This window comes from Myotis myotis, unplaced genomic scaffold (assembly GCF_014108235.1).
Source record: "Myotis myotis isolate mMyoMyo1 unplaced genomic scaffold, mMyoMyo1.p scaffold_m19_p_12, whole genome shotgun sequence".
Classification (NCBI taxonomy): domain Eukaryota; kingdom Metazoa; phylum Chordata; class Mammalia; order Chiroptera; family Vespertilionidae; genus Myotis; species Myotis myotis.
The window spans coordinates 5,984,036-6,006,699 of record NW_023416316.1 but is presented as its reverse complement, the minus strand read 5'-3'; the positions used below and the strand labels follow the sequence as shown (position 1 = coordinate 6,006,699).

Here is a 22,664-nt window from a genome sequence, read left to right as displayed (position 1 = left end):
ACCCATAGGCTATATTTACATGAATTTTGTTTCTAATCTAAAACAGTATCATAAAAAAATGTCTGTTTTAATGCTATGCACTTAATAAGATAGAAAGAAAAAAAAAGGTTACCATGGATGCATGGATGAAATAAAAAACCTTAGCAAGTTATTGTTTTGATGCCATAATTAGGAAGGGAAAATGAAAGTCAGCAAAACCACAGTTTTAGAAAAGTGGTTATTAGATTTTCTTCTTTCCACTGTGGAAAAAGTCCTTCCTGTTGAAGAAGGCAGTGAAATTTTATCACAGCTATTGCTATTCATAAATCTTATATCTATTTTAATTCAATCTGGCCCTAGCCTCTGAGTCGCTGCACCACAATTTGATTACTATAACCATACTTTTTAACTGCTGTCAGGAAAGACAGCGCCTTATATAAACATCTGCCAGAACACATGCCTGCGTTCTCCAGCACCAGCCTTAAATCACACCCTGGTGATGAATCCTTATCTGACACTAATACTTTTTAACTTCATACAGACAATTAAAATGAATTGTAGCTAAATGTACACATAACAAATCAATTTAATCTTTGGTTGTATAGTAGCATATTTTGCAAATTTCTTAAACTTACTTTCTTACATGTATCTCTGTCTAGGTGTTAAAACTTCAATTTAACAGAAAGGAGTGGAGATATTAATAAAACACAGCTCTTATGATACTGCCATGTAGTTGCAAGCCTCAAAGAGTAATGACATTTGAAATTTATCACTGCCATTAAAAAAAACTTCCACTTTTATGTGTGGAAAGTGCCATGCTGGGCTTCATTCTATTCTAAGAGTGACCAAAGTTGAGTCTCTGCCCTCTAGGAATTATTAATACAATAAAAATTCAGACAAACCTACCAGGGTAACAAACTAGATGAACGCCATTGCTGCCTCCAAACTCCCACGGCCTTCTGTATAGATCTCTACTACAATACCTATCACATTTAAGCTACAGTTAGCTGTTCATGTTCCTTGTTCAATCAGATACACCTGAAGTCATGGACCACCGTCATAGTTCCCAGCACAGGGCACAACCCTGACTGTCAAGTATAGTTCCTCCACTTGTTGGCTATTTGGCCACTCTTATCTTCAAATTCCTCCAGGGCAGTTAGTCCTGTCTTATTTATTAATGCCTAGTATAGAGCCAGTAAGTAATAAACATTTGAAATGAACCGGTACACTGTGGGAGCTTAGTAAATAATTTGTTGGATGGGTGGATGGATGGATAAGTGGATGGATGGATGGATGGATGGATGGACAGACCAATGAATCTACTCTATACACCATGAAGGTCAGTGGAAAGAAAAAAATCACTTGTGGTACATACAATATATTCTATGTGTATAGCATCCCCCCACCCCCAGCACAGGCCCAATCTCTTATTTCTTTTTTACATGTAAGAAAATTGAGGCTTACAAGAAGCAAACTCACCCAAAAGATATAATTGATAAGATCTAAACCAGTCTGTCAGAGCTCAAGTTCACTGGTAAAGAGAAAATTCTTTTGTTTTTAAATTCTGAAAATTTCAATTATTAAGTATTTTGTTTTCTCCATAATAGCTGTAAATTCCTGAGCAAGTCACTTTCTCTTTCTGAGCCTCACTTGCATATCCATAAAATGGAGATAATACTCCCTACATCACAGTTTTGTTATGATCGATTAAGAGGAAGGTGACAACATATATGTAGGAGATCAACTCTTAATCCCACCATCTCCAGTCCCCACCACACCTATAAGGATTGTGTCCTAGGTTTTCCCTAGGACCTGTGCTTTAAATTCATTTCAACCAGATTTAAACACTAATCAGGTAATTAATTAGCTAGGAAGAGGGTAGTACTACAAAGTAATCTCGTTGTAAGAAAAATATGCCCATGTTTTACCTCTTGGTCATCTAACCTCCAAGAATTACAATCAATATATTTTCATAAATGACATCTGGCATCTGCCTCATTTAAAATTACTCTCTTGCCAGGCTGGAGTGGCTCAATTGGTTGAATGTCACCCAATGCACCAAAGGGTTCTGGGTTCTGATATCTATTCATATTCTCTCTCTCTCTCTCTCTCTCTCTCACACACACACACACACACACACACACACACACACACACACAGGATTTGTCTCTTAATGGACACCAAGGAGCACTCTTATGAAAAGGAAGGGGGTGGGGGAATGAGATTATTATGCAGCCAACTTCTCAGCCACTTGGGGGAGGGTGGGCACTGGCCAACTTGCAGGGTGAAGAGGAAAGAAGAAAGCTCTAAGTCCAGAAAGCCCTTAGGCTCAAAGCCACACCTCCACTCAGGCAGCAATAAGCAGAAGCTGCGGTCTAGAAACAACCAGCACTAAAAGTCCAGGTCCCATTCCCATGATAATAGCAAATACAGTGGGGCCTTGACTTACGAGTGTCCTAATGAGTTTTTCGAGATATGAGCCGTCTCTCGGCCGATTTTTTGCTTTGAGTTGCGAGCTAAAATTCGGGTTACGAGCCAGCTTCAGATACCCCACCGCTAGTTGGCGCAGCGAACATCACAGTGAACGCCACAACATCAGCCCAGCATCACATGTCTCACTCGTTCGTTCACTTTTTGATTTGACATACGAGTAATTTGAGTTACGAGCTCCGTCACGGAACGAATTAAACTTGCAAGTCAAGGCCCCACTGTATTCCAAATTCAGATTTTTCCTCAAAGGCGTTTTTTTTAATACGATTTCAATTTGCTGACCTTTTCTGTGTTTGCAATATTTCTCAGTGGCTTCATGTTTTTCTGCAACGTTTTAAGTGACTTTCTTTGAAGAGAACTACTTAATGCCAATAATTGTAGAAAACATTTGTTCATAATTATCCAGACATAGACTGGAACAATGCTGAAACAAGAGCAGCATGCAAAAATGTATTTAAGGACTATCATCCCAAAATGCTGCTAAAAGCTATTAACCAGTATGTGTTAATTGCCACAGCATTCATATTAATTTTCACTTCAGGCTCGACATTGTGGAATATTTCCCCTGATACATTTTAAACAAAGTTTAATTTAAGGAACTGCTTCTATCAACACTTATGAAAATTAACAGCCAAGCAATTAGCACTCATGAATTATCCCGTCCCCCATGCTCTCTGCAGCTTACCGGTTAAAACAGTTTCTAACAGAGAAATGGTTACTTTCTAATGGTTAACATCATCCATGTCACAGCTGTCTATAGGAACCAGAAGTGGTTCTGCCTTTTTTAAGCACTTGCCAAGGCAAACATTCTCCCTACATGTAGAGTAAAATTTAACTAAGTCAAATAAGAAGGATACTTAACATTTTAGTAAACTGCCAAGCAACTACTAATATGGAACTACCTTCTTACTCGATGTTTAAAAACATAGCCATTGCCAAAAGAAAAAACACACAAAAAAACACAAAGGAGCCCCAGCCGGTTTGGCTCGGTGGATAGAGCGTCAGCCTGCGGACTGAAGGGTCCCAGGTTCGATTCCGGTCAAGGGCATGTACCTTGGTTGCGGGCACATCCCCAGTGGGGGGTGTGCAGGAGGCGGCTGATCGATGTTTCTCTCTCATCGATGTTTCTAACTCTCTCTCTCTCTCCCTTCCTCTCTGTAAAAAATCAATAAAATATATTAAAAAAAAAAACACAAAGGAAGTAATAATTTGTCTTTATCTTCCATTTAAAGTTAAAGGCCAAACCCCACTAGACTCCCTGGGCTTCCAACAGATAAACCACCTTCCTCCAGTTGCTACACATCTTGTTTCACGATGCTACTCTGAACTCCTGGTTTTAAGAGCTCATTTTCTCTGACTCCATCATGTCAACAATCTAATAGGAGAGACAGCATCACTGGCCCCACCGTTCACAGAGAAAGAGGCAGAAGTGGGATATTTGTTGAGTGCTTCCTATGGCTACATGTCTTGCTAAACAGGTCTTATCTCAATTAACCTTCATGAGGAAGATACACTGTCATCATCTCATTCCACATATGAAGACTGGAGCTTCCAGAGGTGAAGTAAGTAGCCTGAGATAACAGCCTAAGTGGAGGAGCCAGGATTCAAACCACAAAATAGGTCTGCTTATAAATGAAATGATACCGCTTCTCAGTGTGCTAGGGGCTTTATCCTGTAGGATTATCCAGTTTGATGATCTCATCAGCTTGTGAGGAAGGAACTCTATTTTTCAGAGGTAAAGAAACTGAAGTTTGGAGAGGTGAAGAAAACGGAACCAAGATGACACAACTGGTAATCGGTACTATATATTTGGTAGTAACTGTATTGACAGGACATGAGCAGTTGAACTTCTGATGATCTATCTATATATATATAAAAGCCTAAGTGACCGAACGACCAGTCAACTGGTCGCTATGACGTGCACTGACCACCAGGGGACAGACGTTCAATGCACAGGATTGGGCTACCTTCTGTCTGGATCAGGCCTGCGGGGATTGGGCTCCCTCCTGTCTGGATCGGGCCTGCGGGGATCGGGCCGAAACCAGCTATCTGACATCTCCCAAGGGGTCCCGGATTGCGGGAGGGCGCAGGCCAGACCGAGGGACCCCATTGGTGCACGAATTCGTGCACTGGGCCTCTAGTTGATAATATTTGCAAACTCAGTTTATCTAAAACAGTGATGACTAACTAGCAAAAGCTTCTCAAGTGATAAGGCATAGAAAGGAAAGAGTTTGATGCTTAAAATATGACTTCATTGAAACAAGTGGAGGGACACAGCAGAAATCCACATAGTTAGGGGCACTTAAATCAGTGCTGAGTGTTTACTGCCTATCCATAGAGACCACTCCCTTAACACCTTAAAGCAACTCCTTGTCATACCCAACATTTCCCACATACAGTGAAGTCAGGACGGGCACAAGAAGTTTTCTGACTGTCTCAACCTCTAGAACAGAGTTTCTGTTTCGTTAATGAACGAATAATTCAGAGGTCCTGTTTTCAACAAACCTGAAGAATTCGGGCAGATGGTTGAACCTCATTTTGCCTTGTCCAACTAAAACCAACTGCAATCTATCTTGGACTTTTTTCAAATGATCAGTAAATAGACTTATTTATAACCTATGAATCTAAAGGTAATACCACTAATTTGCCCAAGAAATAATATAAACATAATAATAAGCCTGATAAAAAACATTGCCAAAATTACAGCAAAGCACATGCCTAAATACAGTCTTTCCTCTCAATTGTATGCCTTCAAGAAATTAATCAACCACAATTTAAAAAATGAAATTAATCAGCTACAGAAACCAAAAACTATTTGAAAGTATTCGTTTTAATTGAACACAACAGTTGAGAGATGCTTACCCTTAGAATCAATAACACCAACAATCTAGTTTGCACAAACCATCAGAACTAGATGTGCTAGCTTAACCACAATATAATAGTATAGCCATATCAAAAGCAAAATCCTTTTTTCAAACCAAAAGCTAGCTTAATCTTGAGGATTTCACAGCAGTTAGTCTCTTGAGGAAATACATAATTAAGTAGTTTTTTAGCATATTTAATTAGACCCCAAACTCTTCCCTGTCCTCTTCTCTCCCCAATTATGTACCATTTGCCCAAGAGACCTAAGCAACTCAGTTAATTATGTAAATAAGGCAAGCATTATTCCCAAGAAAAGCATTGTGAATAAATATAGGGGGAAAAAAACCTACATATTTTAGTGGCTTTAACAAACCTTTGAAAAATACATGGGAAAACCTTACATTTGATGTAAAAAGCATGGTGTTCAATGACAAGACGGTGAATCATTTTAAAAGGACACTCATTTCACTTCTTAAATATGAGCTGAATAAAAATAAAATAATTTTAAGTTACAACAGCAACAAAAATTTAGTGCTGAACATCAAATGATTTATGGGAAGAATCAATCTGGAAATTATTAAAGTTGACTCTCACAGAAAAGGCTTTATTATCAAGGGGTTGACATGATCTTAACTCCAGAGGCAGCCATGGTGCTCTTGTAACTACTACAATCCCATTATTATGCAATCACAAAATGCTAATTTGATCATTTTGAGGTGTTATTTGAATAGTCATTTTAATTTCTAGGTTACAAAAAGGCTTGACTCAAGTATAATTCTCTATTAATCATTGAGATGTCATTGAATATCATATTGATGCATTTCACAAAGATAAAGAAAGACTAATTTAATATGTACAGTACAATATCCTTCAAATATTAGCCACTTTCATTACATATCTGCCAAATGCATCAATATTAAATAATAGATGAGAACAAGGGTTTAATTATATTTTAGCAATTGTAATATGCAGGGTAATAATAAAATAGCATCTCATCACAAGATAGACTTATATAAATCTTTCTTAATCAATGTGTAATGGTGACTGCCCCACATTCTTTGATCACAAAGAGACTTGATATGACAAACGCATCCAGAGCCTTAAGTGTAAACACACATCTAGCAAAAATAATTCCTTTGTGACTGAAGAAATGGCTTCTTTACGTTTTTAAAAAATTTCTCCTTGTTACTTCAGAATTTAGATAAATACCAAGCAGAGATCATAACCTTCTGACAAATTCAAACCTAAATATTTATATAAAAGAATCGAATAGTATGATGATGATGACAATTCTAGAATATAATATTTTAAAAGATCTGTGCTATTCTGTTGGCATCAAAGCAGTACCGCATATTAATTATTTCAGCAATTACATTCTCAAACAATGAGGTGGTTTCAGGCAATGGAAGAAAATAAATTCCAACCATGTAACCTAACCCGGTAACTTCTCACATATCTAAATAAATCAACTTAGTATTTAAGAAAAAAAAATCCTCTACAGCCCAACACGCCATTTTCCAGAGGCTGACATTCTTATCCCCTCGGGGGACCCTTCCTTCTCTTTGTTGCATTCCACAAGAAGAAATAGGAGAAGGCAGTAGGGCAGGCTTAAAGAGAAGCTTTACATCAGTCAACACAATCTCTAATTTACTAAAAGTACGTTTATGAGCATATTATTATCTTGATGTTACCTATGCATTTTGTTTCCAGTTCTTGTTCTTCCCCACCAACATCAATAACCTCACATGCTGATGGCCATATATGCTCACTTAAGCCTATGGAAACAGGCTGCATTGTATGAGGTAAAAGTGTTTTGGGTTTTTTAATATATATTTTTATTGATTTCAAAGAGGGAGGGAGGGAGGGGGGGAGAGAGAGAGGGAGAGAGAGAGGGAGAGGGGGAGGGGGGGGGGAGAGAGAGAGAGAGAGAGAGAGAGAGAGAAATATCAACGATGAGAGAGATTCATTGATCGGCTGCCTCCTGCATGCTCCACACTGGGGATCGAGCCTACTATCTGGGTATGTGCCCTGACTGGGAATCAAACCGTGACCTCCTGGTTCAGAGGTCGATACTCAACTACTGCGCCATGCTGGCCGGGCAGGTAAAAGTGTTTTGAAGAGAAAACATCTTGCTCAAAGATGACAACTGACAGAAGCAGCACATAACCAGAACTTGAATATGAAAAATGCAAACATAAGCAAAGAGCTGTATGTTTATTAATTGCAATGGTGTTGAAATAAGACAAATTGTAACACAACCCCTCCAGGCAATAAGCTATCACTCAGCACCCCTACGCCACTGCCAGACAGCAAACATAATGGCAATAAATATAAAAATCAACTGCTACTGTCTTCTGAAAAAGGCCCAGCTCAGCACAGAAACACAGAATGGCAGGGAATGGAGCAGGGGGTTGGGGGTGCACATGAAACTATACTCCACCTAAAATAGTGGCCATTTTGCTAAAAAGAAAATAAACTAATGTTACAATTGTGAATTATTATAAGAAAAGTCCTCTGCACAGCAAGTGTCAAAAAAGATTCCCTACAATGAAATACTGACAAGCAAAGCAATGGCCTAGAATATTGAAATGAAGCTCTAAGCTTAATAATTCCTGTAGTTAAAATACAGCATCAGACAAGACAATGCTGCCTCCCAGAACCACTTTCAACACAATTAGACCTTGATTAATCACAACCCAACTAACCCAAACCCTCAAGTACACTTAGGAGATAAAAAAAGAAAACAAACAAACAAAATACAGATACATAACTCAGGACTGGTTTTGTTTTAATCCTTCTAAACATATTACTACGGAAACAACATTAAACCCAGCTCACACCTTTTTTCCATCCTCAAAAAATATGAGTGACATTCTATAATTATCTGAGTCATTTTTTAAACCCCAAATCTAATAATAACATAATAATACCAATAATTCCACTTGTTGAGGTTCTTACTTAGAGCAGTGATTTTCAACCTTTCCCATCTCATGGCATACATAAATTAATTACTAAAATTCTGCAGCACACCAAAAATATATTTTTTGCCAATTTTCAAAAAAACAGATATAATTTTGATTGACTTACAAAAATAGATATAATAATGATGACTGCCTACGCTTTTTGCTCCAAAGTGACTTTTTAAAAACCAGGTGCCTATGCCCAGCCAGTGTAGCTCATGAGTGTAGACACATGAACCAGGAGGGCCCAGTTCAATATCTGGTCAGGGCACATGCCCAGGTTGAGGGCTCGTTCCCCAGTGTGGGGCATGCAGGAGGCAGCCGACTGATGATTCTCTCTCATCGTTGATATTTCTCTCTCTCTCTCCCTCTCCCTTCCTCTCTCTAAAATCAATAAAAACATTTTAAAAAATAATCAGGTGTATACAAGAATTTCTGGTACCAAGAATTAACCAATCAGACCAACCTTATTATGCAATGTGACCAAGATGCAACTCTATCATATAACCTATAAATTTATGGTTCAAGATAGGGCTTTCACACCAGAAGGCTATTGTTGTGTTGGCTGTTGTCTTTTTGACAACCTAAGGGAAAAGAGGTCAGTGCCCCTAAGTAGTCAAGTATTACATGTTTCAAAAATTCTTGCAACACACTGGTTGAAAATCACGGACTTGCCCTGGCTGGTTTTGCTCAGTGGATAGAGCGTCGGGCTGTGGACTTAAGGGTCCCAGGTTCGATTCTGGTCAAGGGCACATGCCCAGGTTGCGGACTCGATTCCCAGTGGGGGTGGGGAGGTGTACAGGAGGCAGCCAATCTATGATTCTCTCTCATCATTGATGTTTCTATCTCCCTCTCCCTCTTCCTTCCTCTCTGAAATAAGTAAAAATATATTTTAAAAAAGAAAGAAAAGAAAGGAAATCACGAACTTAAAAGACACAAAGTTTTATTTTTACTTACCTTGCCATCGAATTTGGAATACTCATTAAAGGGGTTATTCAGCTGCAGAGGGCACTGCTCTAGGCGTACAGATAATATTGACTGCTTTCCAGAACTTGGAGGTTTCTCTTTGAGGGACTTTTTTTCAAACAGTGACTTTAACTCTTGGGCTGTGATACAAGAGGAAGATAGAAACATCTTTGTGATTACACACAGAAAGACAGCCAGTCCACCTTCCCTAAAGTCTTCTTTGGAACCTTAAGGAAGGAGGGTCCAGGGACATATTCAGGTCTAATGTGTGGGAAAAAAGCTTCATATACACTTCAATAAAAAACACACAGGTCAGGATTGTTAATTCAACTAGGGTTTAAGGACTGAGTTGGGTGTGGGGTGGGGTGGGAGGGATAGAGTCAGACAAACCAACAAAGCAGCCATTCTATAAGAAATGCATTCACAGCTAGAGGACCTAAGCTTTCGCCTGGCTTTGCCACTACCAGGTGTGTAATCTGGACAATTCACTAGACCTTTCTGGGCTTGTACAACTAGATAATTTTGAAGATCTCTCCTGACTCTATTCTGTGATTTTGGAATTATAGTTCCTCAAGGTCAAGGTCCACATCTTAATCCTCTCACACTCTCCAATGTCACCTACCACAAAAATCTGGAAGACAAAGCTGATGAGGAAAAGGAGAATCCTATATAATAAAAGGCTAATATGCAAACTGACCGAATGGCGGAATGACGCGTCGCTATGACGCACACTGACGCTCAACACAGGAGCTGCCCCCTGGTGGTCAGTGCACTCCCACAGGGGGAGCGCTGCTCAGCCAGAAGCCAACTCATGGCTGGCAAGCCAAGCGGTGGGGAGTGGGCCTAAGCTGTTAGTTGGACATTCCCCCAGGACTCCTGGGCTGCCAGAGGGATTTCTGACTGCCAGCTTAGGCCTGATCCCTTGGAGAGTGGGCCCAAGCCAGCAGGTGGACATCCCCCGAAGGCTCCCAGACTGCAAGAGGGCACAGGCCAGGCTGAAGGACCCCCCCCCCAAGTGCACGACTTTGTGCACTGAGCCTCTAGTATTATAATAATAGTATGGAGGGTTCATTATGCCATTCTCTCTACTTTTGTATATGTTTTAAATTTTCTATAATAAAAAGTTGTATTAAAGGAAATTTAAGCTAAAAATAAAAAAGTAGATAACATATCACATTACTACTTGATCAAATCACTTTGCTGAGAGTAAAAATTACATTTCTTACAAGATCTTGCATGATCAAGTTTCTTACTACTTACACCCCTGATTCCACTCTTCCCCTTACTTACTCTACTCCAACCAATAAGCATCCTTTCCTTGCTATTCATGGTATACATCAGGCACACTTCTGTCACAGAAACTTTAAATTTGCTGTTCGCTTGTCTTAGAACACTCATCTCCAATATCTGCGTGGTTCACTCCTTCTCTGCTCAACCATCACCTTCCCAAAGAGTCCTTTTCTGCAACTGAGGCATGTGCCCTTGACTGGAATTGAACCCTCGACCCTTCAGCTAGCTTGTAGGCCAACACTCTATCCACTAAGCCAAATCGGCCAGGGCGAAAGATTTTTAATATATATAAAAGAATATATAGGAAATCATAGAAATGAGATGCAAAAAAGAGAAGTGAGTGGGATTTCTGGTTCTACAGGGTCATCATTTAGAAGCAACCATTATGAAAATCAGACCCATTGAGCACACTCAGGTTTACACTCACAGGAGAAAGCACGAACCACTTTACATAGTGTGGTTTAGCAGAGAGAGATTGGCCTTTAGAGGCAGACAGTGCTAGATGCAAAACATGGCTCTGTACTGCACTACCACTTCCTAGCCTTGGAACTTTAGCAAGCCTAATCTCTCTGAGCCTCCATCTCATCTGTCTCATCTAATCAATGATACCTTCACCTTAAAAGATCAGTGCATTGGAGGTAATGCAGAAGAACTGCTTAGAACAGCACTAGATAGGTGTTGGTGATAATTAGTAATCATTAAGATTGTTAATTTTATAACAGTTGGAGTCAGTCAACAAAAACTATTGGACATTTATTAAATGCAGGGTGGTAATGGGAAGTGCTGGGAAGGTATAGAAGGCAGAGTGCAGACATTTCTTTGAAAGGAGAAAAAAAGTCTAGGAAACATGATATAAACATTAGAAAATATTTTAATAGCACTTTATTTGGAATTTTTTAAAATGGCTTCTCTTATTGAGATTGAAGTTTTGAAAATACATAATATGGCCAGCTTCTTAATACATTATCATATGAACATATACTGCATATGCTAATAATGCCACTAACATAATGGTTTTTAAGCTAAAGGAAAGAATTCACATATATGCAACAGAGATTGTTTCTGGGGCCATAATAAGGCAAGATAAAGTCTAGGTTAGAACTGCCAGGAGAAATCTACAGCCCAGAGGCCCATACAAATCATAGGTTCTCCTTGGCTCTAAGAACAAGGTACTAGCACGACAGTGTGTACAAAATGTGCCTGTGACCCAGACCGAAGAGTGGCACCCAAATGAAGAGTTCAAATCTCAAAACACAAGAGGTATCCACCCAGAGGGTTGAAAAGGATGAATTAAAAAGAAAAGCTCTTATATAATAATAATATACACCAAATATATAAATTTCAAATTAACAATGAAAATTATTTCCATTTACCTGATTGCTTAGAATTTCTTTCTTTCCACTGAATATTTTTGCATTTGATTTGGTTTTGCCTCTCTTTTCGAAGTCGTTCTAATCTTTGAGCTTGAAAAGAAATATTATAACTATAAGTTTGTCAATGAAAGTTTACTATAAACAAAGACATAATTAACTACCTTTATATGAATAAAGATGTTTTATATTGTATATGTAGGGAAAAAGTCATAAAATTTTAAAGGTGGCACCCCTGAAAAGCAAATACCAACAAAAACATGAAAATATTCTTGATTTATAATTGAAATTAGAGGATATAAAACATTAATAGAGATCATAAAGATAGTATTAACATGGAAGAGAATAATAAAATGTGAAAACTTCTGTGATTAATATGACATTTCATTATATAAATCATTAATAACGGTCTTAAAGGAATTTTAATGCACAAATGAACTGAAGTGAATATTACATTACAGGAATAAAATTACTGTTATGAATTACTCTACCCGTTTCAAAAATTAAAGATAAATGAACTCAGACTAGACTATTAAAGTTTTAAATATAAAATCCTTTATCTAAAAATCATGAAAATTATAAAATGTCAAAGCTATATAAATTAGCATAGCTTTTCTTCAGTGGGCTGAAATAGTTTATAGGTAGTAAAATAAATGATTTGTATCTTTGTAACATTAGTCAAATCTTAAAAAGAACAATTTTTCTTATACAAAATTTTAAGATATGCTGAAAGGATTAAAAAGTAAATTCCTTAGTCACAGGACACCCCACAATCTTAATTATATAAGTGCTATCTTAAGAAATTCCAACAACAATAACAAATCATCACCTAAAATTATGCATTTGTGATTATATTACCACAGGCTGATTACCATAGGCAAAATCAGTTGAACCAATCTTTTAAATAATATTGTCCAACATACATTAACAACATCCATATGGACCACAATGGAAAAGAAAGTCACAATTAATGCAATCTCTTGAAATTAGTTTCCTATTGCACTTCCTATTGTGGCACAATGCTAACAAAAAAAATAAATAAGTAGATTTCTCAAAGGCAGGAAATCATACACTCCTGCCTTACACACTGTGGTAGGGAAACACAAACTAATCTTGCCAGAAATGTAAGCTATACTGGCAAAAGCATTCTGACAATGCCACTATATCTAACCAAATCCCACTCCATTCAATTGCAATTAATAAATGTGAAGCGTACAGCTGAAGTAATATAATCATGAAGCTCTCAATTGAGCAGCATTCTCCTACTGAAATCCATTCAACCTGTCATATAAGATATCATCTCAATAACCTATAAGAAAGTCAGTTTCAACTAGAGAACTGAGAATCAATGGTTCGAAATTATAGTCAAACCTTCACTCAAATCCTATTTTGATAAAAGTTCCTTTAGATACTAGAAAATGCTATTCATTATTTTCATCATGAGAACAAATTATTCTTTGTGGATGTCACAGAACACTGAACTGTGAAGCAAAATCTTAACAGGACTTTCTCTGTAAATTGCAACCTGCTCTACCTGCAGTCTTCTTCGTGTAAGTATTTTCAATGTTCTACCACATCTCCTACCACTACTTTTCTTGTGAGTTAGCAGCAGGTTACTGTTATTGATTAGATTATATTTTCTGATTTATTCCACCACCCTCCAAAAAAAAAAAAAAGAAAAAAAAAAGGATCTCCTAGCACACCCTGATATAGAACAATTATATATTCTAAATAATTTATCTAAGTAAAGGCCTTGGTTCATCACATTTCCCTTGAAATGCTTCCAAAAAATAAAGCTGGAAAAGGGCAATGATAGGCTTTTAATAACTAATGACTAAATATATATTATCAAAGTTGAGTACTTTAAAGCCACAAAGATCAAAGTGCAGAGATCAACTTAAAAAAAGGTAATGTATCAAAAACAGCAGCACCTTTTCTAATCTCACACCCAATGTAGGAATTCCTATTAAAAAAGCAGCCCCAGTAAGTATTCAGCTATCTCCTTCTAATTTCCAACCCTTACAATTCTTCCCAGGGCAAGAGCTGTCTCAGGCAGCAGCCCTCCTTGGCTGGTCAGCTGCCTATCTAAAAGGTTTTGTATTGCCCGGCTGGTGTGGCTTAGCGGTAGAGCATCCACCTATGAACCAGGAGGTCAGGGTTCAATTCCCAGTAGGGGCACATGCCTAGGTTGCAGTCTTGATCCCCAGTAGGGGGCGTGCAGGAGGCAGCCAATCAATGTTTTACTCTTATCACTGATGTTTCTAACTTTCTTCCTTTCCTTCCTCTCTGAAATCAATAAAAATGTATTAAAAAGAAAAAAGGTTCTGTATTATGTCAACCTGAAATCTGCCTCCCAGTAGTCTACTTACTAGGACCGATGTTGCTTTGTTGAAGATACTTAAACAAGTCCCTTTCTACAGACTTTAGAAAATAGAACATCCAACATGCCTCTAATAGCCAACTTTTTCACTATATCTCTTCTACTTCTAATAGCATCATTCCAGAGGCTCTCTCTATTTAGTAGAGATGGACATACTGCTTTGACCCATTCTTGGTGTTAATACATGCATACTCCTGTTTACACACTGAGACTTTCCCATTAAATCTAGTCCAACATTATGCATTATTCTATAAGATTGTTTAGTGATGTAAAGCTCAGAAGACATGACTAAAAGGCAATGTTTACCTGTATTTGAGCGTCTTCTAATACCAAAGTCCCAACTTGAGGTAATATCGACTGACTGGGCATATACATAGCCCTGAGTCTCACCATTGCTTCCCTGAATGTCTGACCCACTGTCTCCAGTCATTGAAGGAGGATGAATCTTCTCTAGGTCAACATCATGATCAATGAGAACCATCTCACACATTCCTGTATCATCACTGGTCACATGTGACTGTCGAATGTGAGCTAGAATGATAGTTGGATTGTCCAAGAAGGCCATCCTTTCTGTGGGCCAATTTCCTTAAAAGGCTATTTTCTCCTCTTCATATTGTTTCACAGGCTCACCTACCTAGAAACATGACGTACACAGCAATATTTAAGAATAAGGCAGAATAATTTTTCAAACAAATTCAATGTGTTAAAATGCTACCTTGAAAATCAACATTTATTCCTGTACCTAGGAGCCTAAAAGGATTAAGTCTAAGCTGCAAGGAAATCCTTATAAGCACTAAGGCAGTGGTTCTCAACCTTCCTAATGCCGCGACCCTTTAATCAGTTCCTCATGTTGTGGTGAACCCCAACCATAAAATTATTTTTGTTGCTACTTCATAACTGTAATTTTGCTACTGTTATGAATTGTCATGTAAATATCTGATATGCAGGATGTATTTTCATTGTTACAAATTGAACATAATTAAAGCATAGTGATTAATCACAAAAACAATATGTAATTATATATGTGTTTTCCGATGGTCTTAGGCGACCCCTGTGAAAGGGTTGTCTGACCCCCAAAGGGATCACAATCCACAGGTTGAGAACCACTGCACTAAGGGCTAAGGCTCTAGTCAATGTGGTCTCCATGGTATCAAGAGAGGATAGCTTGCTCTCTTGCAAAACAAATAATAGTAACCCCTTAGTCCACTCAAAGTATATAAGTACTGCTAAAATAATACACTTTTCTTTCTTTCTCCCTTTATTCCATGCAGTCTTCTCATCACTTTATAAGATGATAGAAGAACAAGTTGTATTTTCCTCAAACGATGTGCTGAAGTATTAAACTGCATTTCTTCAGTTTACATTCCCCCATCATATGGTTGTGAAGTATCTAATAGGGCATAGACAATGCTTTCTGAGTTACTAGGAAATTTATAAAAATGTACTACCAAAGTAATTTTGTTCAATAAATACATGTTCCTTTCTTCTGATTTAAGACAGTATTGTGCTTTTTAAAATAAAACTTATTAATCAAACTTGTCTCTTACTAGATTAATTTCTTATTTTAGAAACCTAATTATAAGAACTGCTTCCTGAACCCTATTAAAACTGCAATGCTGTTTATTTTGGGAACAAGATGGTACCTCCTCAGTTGAATGGGAATACACAACAAAGAAAATATTACAGAACCGTGGTTAAGAACCTAAGGCCCTATAGGCAAAATTGGGTTCAGCTCCTAGCCCTATCACTTGCTAGCTATGTGATGTTGGTCAAAATAATGTTAACCTCTTTCAGCCTGTTTTCTTTCTTTATTTATAAAATGGGAATCTCATATAGAAGATAATGCAGATTAAGTGCTCAAACGAGTCCCTGGCACATAACTAAATATTAGCTGCTATAATTTCAGCTTTCAATTTTTGTTTAAAGTAATCCTAAAAAACATCAACAATTTGCCCTTCTCTAGTAAATTCACAGCAGGTAAATCAAGTGTGTGCTTCCTTTGTGACAGAGGACTCTGCAGGTCATCTGCGTCACCTCCCTGTCCTCCAAAATCATTAGAACAACAATGTGAAAGCTGGATTGAATTTGTTCCTTCAACAGTCCTAGAATTTATTTTTAGAAAGACCTATATAACACCAGATTTTCTTGTCATTTGTTTCTTCTAGAAATGGAACATGGGGGAAATCTAGTTAATAAATCATTATAGCTAACAGGTTTAAAAATGTTCTGTCTGGTAATATATTCTATTGGCATCATTTGGTGGTTCTTAAGTAAAGATACTGAGATTAAGAAAGAGTTTAACTGAGGAGCATCTCTAACCAAGTGAATTACATTATCTCAGTTTTTTTCTAAATATATTCACTGAGTACTTATTTTACACAGGGGCTAATGGGAAATGCAAAGTTAAGTAAGGGATCCCTGAATCAAAATTTTATACCCTCACACACACCTAGTATGTCTCCGAATACAATGTGATTCCTCTAAGTGTCAAGTTTCTGAGGCAGTCAGTCTCAGAAATGTTAATGTCAACCCACCATTTGAAATGTATTAATCAAAAAAATATTACAGAATTTGCCCTGGATAGTGTTACAGCGCCGGCTTGCACACTGAAGGGTAGCAGGTTTGATCCCAGACCCCAGTCAGGGTACATGCAGGAGGCAACCAATCAGTGTCTCTCTCTCCCTCTCCATCTCCCTCTCCTCACTCCCTTCTACTCAATGGAAAAAATATCCTCGGATGAGGATTAACAAAAAAACAAAACAAAATATTACAGAACTAAAGGGGAACATTTAAATTTCACTTAGAAAAATACAAACTTCTGCCCGGTCAGTGTGGCTCAGTTGGTTGAACATCGGCCTATGAACTAGGAGGTCACGGTTCAATTCCCAGTAGGGGCTCATGCCTGGGTTGCAGGCTCAATCCCCTGAATGGGGCTTTGCAGGAGGCAGCCAATCAATGATTACTATTTCTCTCACCCTCTCCCTTCCTCTCTGAAATCAGTAAAAATATACTTAAAAAGTAAATAAAGAAAAACTTCTTATATAGCCACAAAAAGATTTATACAACCACAGAATTACTTACAAATGAGAGTTTTTGTTTTGTAACGGAATCATAGGATCACAGATCACCAGAGCTGCAAATATCCTCACTGCAATAACGATAACCGTCTACCCCATAAAAGGAAGGCAACTAGTTGTCAGCAAAAGAGGAGCGGGTGCTTTTACCTTGATTTTGAATAGTTCTCCCCTGTAAAAACAAGGGCTTCAGTGAGGAATCACACGCTCAATGGATGTTCTGGCACTGAAGAGTCAAATGGCAAAGGGCAAAGCAACAAAAGTATACTGAAGTACCCTCCATCTTTTCAAGGAAAATGGACTTGCTCCATCACTTCTTATGAAGAAGAGAGTTATGGACAAACACTTGTGATGGCACACACCAACTCCCTAATTTTATCCTTACAGAACAAAGCCCTTAAAACACCCCAACATGAAAAGATATCTTCTCTATTAATACATTATAACTTCATACATGAGGAAACTGTATGACTCACTCAACAAATAATGCACTTAATACCACTTCTTTTTAAAAAAAAAAATTTTATTGATTTTTTTTTTTTTAAGAGAGAGGAAGGGAGTGAGAGAGAAACACTGATTGGCTGCCTGCTGCATGCTTCCTGCCAGGGATCGAGCCTTCAACCTGGGCACATGTCCTGCCTGGGAATCGAACAGGCAACCTTTCAGTGCATAGGATAACACCCAACCAACATAGCCACACTGGCCAGGGCAATACTGGTTCTGGTAGGGAGCTCCCCACAGGATGCCTGGGAAATGTGCTTTCCACCTCCCCTGACAAGCACTTGAGGATTCAGACTGTAAGTCTCAAAGACAGGGGCTATAATACCACATCCCTTCTGGCAACAAAGGATCTTATACATTTCAGGAATTCAAAAAATGTTGCTGCCTGACTTCCAAGGACTATACAGTTCTGTTGTAGAGATTAGACACAGATGAACATGCCAGTGTAAGGGAGATTATAAGGAAAGGGTTGCCTTTTTTCTGTTAACACAAATACCAGAGCCCTTCAATGTGCTCTTCAAAATTGTCACCCTGGGACACTATCACCTTATTGCAACACTACTTTTCAAAACCAAATAATACGTTCTAAATCACCGAAAGAGCAGCAAAGTATCATTTGAAGGTAGATTTGATTTCTCACACGAAGATATTCTGAACACAGATTAAAACAAGTTATTTTCTCTCATCAGTTGTAACAAGATTAAAGATGTTTAAAATTAATGTTGGCTGGGATTCAGAAAAATGGGACTTTCTAAAGGGTAATTTAGATGGAAAATTCTGTAGATAGATGTGGTGTTTGCACAACAATGTGAGTATACTTAATGGCACTGAACTGTACACTTGAAAATGGTTAAGATGGTAAATTTTATGTTATATATATTTTACCTCATTTTTAAATTTAAATTTAAAAAAAAGATCTATGAAGTGCCACATTAAACAAAATGAAATGTTTTCTTCTTGCTGTTTATAGCACTTTTCAAAGCTTTTAAACTACTAATGTATCTTGTGAAGCTCCAAGAATGGGGAATCTAGTAACACAACATATTCCAAACCCCAAACTTATCTGATCCCTAAACATTATTTTCCTCTATGAAAACGATAATAAATCAATGTATAACAAAGTCTCACAGAACATCGTTTAGAAATGCCGCCCTACACTTTTACAAATGCTATTTCTTCGGGCCCTGAATGACTTTCCTGGATGCCACCAATCCTTGATTCTGAGATAGTTAGTCCTTTTTTTATACCTTTAGGCTATCGGATAAACAATAATTTCAGGCACCAGGAAGTCTGTTCCCCTAAGATGTCCTACCTTTCAAAGGTTCTCCCACTTTTTAACTTCAGGGTCCTCAAAACATATAGTTTTACCAAAACTGGAAGCAATAGAGACATCATGCAGAGTAGGAGGATGTTAAGAGATGTCCCAAAATAATATGACCATTTTTAATGTACTGGGTGGGTCTCCTTTTATACTTCATTCAACAAATATTTATCATTCATGCAACGAATATTTATTAAGTTCCAACTATGTGCTTAGTGTGGTTCTAGGTGCAATGTGGATGCTATTGCCATTTTACATAACCATTTGTGTTCATTAATGATCATGTAACTCTCCTGTGGTACCTTGGCACATGCCCTCTACAGAGGAAAAAGGAGAGAAAGATAGGGAGGGAGAGGGATGGAGGGGAGGAGGGAAACATCAATCGGTTGCCCTCCCATACATGCCCTGACCAAGGATCAAACCCAAAACCTTTCAGTGTAAGAGGATGATGCTCCAACCAACTAAGCCACACTGGCCAGGACAACACAAATATATTTTTAATAATAACTTTACACACATACACCTTCCAAACTTTACTCCTAATAGCTTATAAAACAAACAAACAAACAAACATGCCCTAGCTAGTCTGGCTCAATGGATAGAGCATCAGCCTGCAGACTGAAGGGTCCCACGTTCGATTCTGGCCCAGGGCACATGCCTGGGTTTCGGGCTTGATCCCTAGTAGGGGGCGTGCAGAAGGCAGCCAATCAATGATTCTCTCTCATCATTGATGTTTCTCTCTCTCTCTCCCTCTCCCTTCCTCTCTAAAATCAATATATTAAAAAAACAACAACAAACAAAAAAACAACACACAGCATAAGGTACAACACAGTAAAAAAGTAGATGAGAAAAGTGGCAGAGGGGAAGTCACTCAGAATGAATCCATAAGCCAGTGCATGGCACAGATCTTGTACATTTCCTACAGGTAGACTAAAGAATCTCTGAAGCAAATTTTACAGATGAAAACGCTGAAAGGTTAAGAAAACTGCCCAAAGCCAGACAGCTAATAAGTACAAGAATCAAATCGAAGAGCTTGGGATCTTAACCACTATACAGCCTCTCTAAACAGAAGAACACAGAATTATGATAGTTATAATAAACATGATTTTTAAATATCCTGACATTGAACTCTTTGGGTTCTGGGGCCTGAGAGAAATTTCTTCCATGGGTCTTTATGAAAGATGTAAGACAGCAAATGTATTATGCAGTAAACTAGACCCTTACTTAGCCTCTCCTCCGCTAATGCAACAGAGAATTGTTGAAGAGCAAGATATAAACAGTGCATGCAATGACTGCTCAAATATAAAAGTCACAACATTTTACACACAAAGGAACTTCAGAGATCATCTACTTGTTGACCTGAAACCACAGAGGGTGGGTGTCCTATAAATTCTCGGTTAGGTCTAAGTATCTTTTTTTAAAATCCCTAGAGATTTGTGAAACTTCAGCTACAAAGTCCATACCTAAAAATTCTGTTTCTTTAAATAACTCCCATAAGCAAATGAACCCTAAGAACCTGAGATAGGCAGCAACATGGCTTAAAATGCTCAAGTTCAGCTAATGGCTAAAAGGAAATTTCCCTTCTTGAACTTTCAACACTCCAAACATTCACTTCTCTGCCAGGCAGACTTCAAGTCCCCTCACCTGCAATCTGTGAAAACTTGTCTAAATAAGCAACAGCCTGAGGCTTCTCAAAGGTCTGCAAACTCCCAATCAAAAATTACTGCTGCCCCATCAATGTGTCATATAAATGTTGGCATGTTAATTGTGTATTTATAAGATTGTTAATGGTTAGTTAATTTACCTCCCACACTATTATTGTACTTGAAATGATTTAACGTCTACTGAGGGAGTTAACAACATGTAACAGCAGATGCGAGATTTTTTTTTTTTTTTTAACCTTTCCACACTGTACCCCCACTTCATGCTATTAGCATTAGGCAAGTTAAACATGATTCCTATACAAGATTCCTTAAAAGTGTTATAGAAGTACTCACATTTATTTTTCACAAACAGGAATGATCACAAGTTAGAAATACAAGAGCCTTTTTATTACATGCAAAGTCTTCCATTTGTAAAAACCAACAGACCCTTTTTTAAACTAAGATTTCAACATTCTTTGATCTAGTTAAAGTTCTGAATTCATACCTCCTGGAATTTGAAAATAATTGAAATGACCATTAAAATAAAATGCACCTTATTGCTTTTAAATCTCTTTTTCTAACACTCTGCAATTTAACTCTAAATTAAATCTTCATTTATTTTTTAGACCAGCAAAAAAAAAAATTAAGCTTTTCTTCCCCCTAGGGGAATTAAAATCTCCTCTACGTAAAAATGTCTAATTTCATTACACAGTAAATAGTGAGATCCTATATCTGGAGTTTAATTTTTCCTTTCACATTTTTACTTCTATATTTTAACTAAAGGTACTTACTAGACTAAATCAAAACAACAGAGATGAAATGCTTATATCTTCTTTTGAATAAGAGGTTCATTCACTACATCACTGCGAGGTAGGCACTGGGAATCCTACAAAAAATTATATAAACACTGGCCTGCATCCTCCAGAGACTGCTTTTACTGACATAAGAGCAACATAAGGCAATACATATTAACCACCAAATGAGATACAAGGACAGTATGTTTTCCAAGAAGCTTCAGGAAGGAAGAGGGTCTCATGTAAGGATGGCTAAGCTTTCATTAGGCAGAATCACAGAGAACGGTAATAGATGACATTTACCAAGCTTGTACTATCAGCTGTACTTTTCATGTAACAACATATTTTATCCTTACAACCACCACAAGATGTAGGTATTAATATTAGCTTCATTTTATAGATAAAATAAAATTAAGGTTCAAAGGCATTAAGTAACTTGCTCAAGGTCACATGGTAGATTTTTAAAAGGCCAGTCTTTGCAGCTCCTCCCAGCAAGACTCACACTGTGATCTACTTTGAGCAACAGAACATAATGGAATATGGGACTTCTGAGCCTTGATTTCAGGAAAACTTGCCGCTTCTGCTGTGGCCTTCTTTGGAATAATATATTCATCATGGGAAGATGCCTGGGATAAAAGACTACATGGAGAAGCGTGGGTGTCAACCCAGCTTTCCTGCTGAGGCCCCCTGATGAGTGATTCAGGACATGTGGAACCCACTAGAGACTAGACCCTACCAACCCACCAGAGCAAGTCTTGTATCCTCACAAATGTTTCCTTTAGGTAAAGGGACACTGACCCTTGATTTTTCTTTTCTTGTACCACTAACCTCCACCTGAAATGTCTGAATCTTACCATGTGCCAAGATCCCGTTAAAGGGAGCCTGGTACAAGTACAGGGCTTCTCAAACTCTCCACAGACACACCTGAAGGGCAGAGGAGAGTGGGCGTAAGTCAAGGTATGACAGAACAGAGGGAGAGCCACCTACAGCACCATGCTACAAAAATTAATTTTTAGAATTCACTCATATTTGCA

The 22,664-nt window shown here is 37.9% G+C and overlaps 1 protein-coding gene across 5 annotated transcripts in view; it reads right to left on the bottom strand.

Moving 5' to 3' along the window:
• MAPKAP1 (MAPK associated protein 1) overlaps nucleotides 1-22,664 on the bottom strand; it is a 188,584-nt gene that overhangs the window by 153,796 nt on the left and 12,124 nt on the right. For all 5 annotated transcript variants that reach the window (XM_036329644.1, XM_036329646.1, XM_036329645.1 and 2 more), the window contains exons 3-5: nucleotides 14,604-14,931; nucleotides 11,921-12,010; nucleotides 9,249-9,397 (exon numbers count right to left, since the gene is read on the bottom strand). In XM_036329644.1, coding sequence (XP_036185537.1) covers nucleotides 9,249-9,397; nucleotides 11,921-12,010; nucleotides 14,604-14,862 — 498 coding nt within the window. In that variant the 5' untranslated portion in view covers nucleotides 14,863-14,931. The remainder of the gene's footprint in view (nucleotides 1-9,248; nucleotides 9,398-11,920; nucleotides 12,011-14,603; nucleotides 14,932-22,664) is intronic.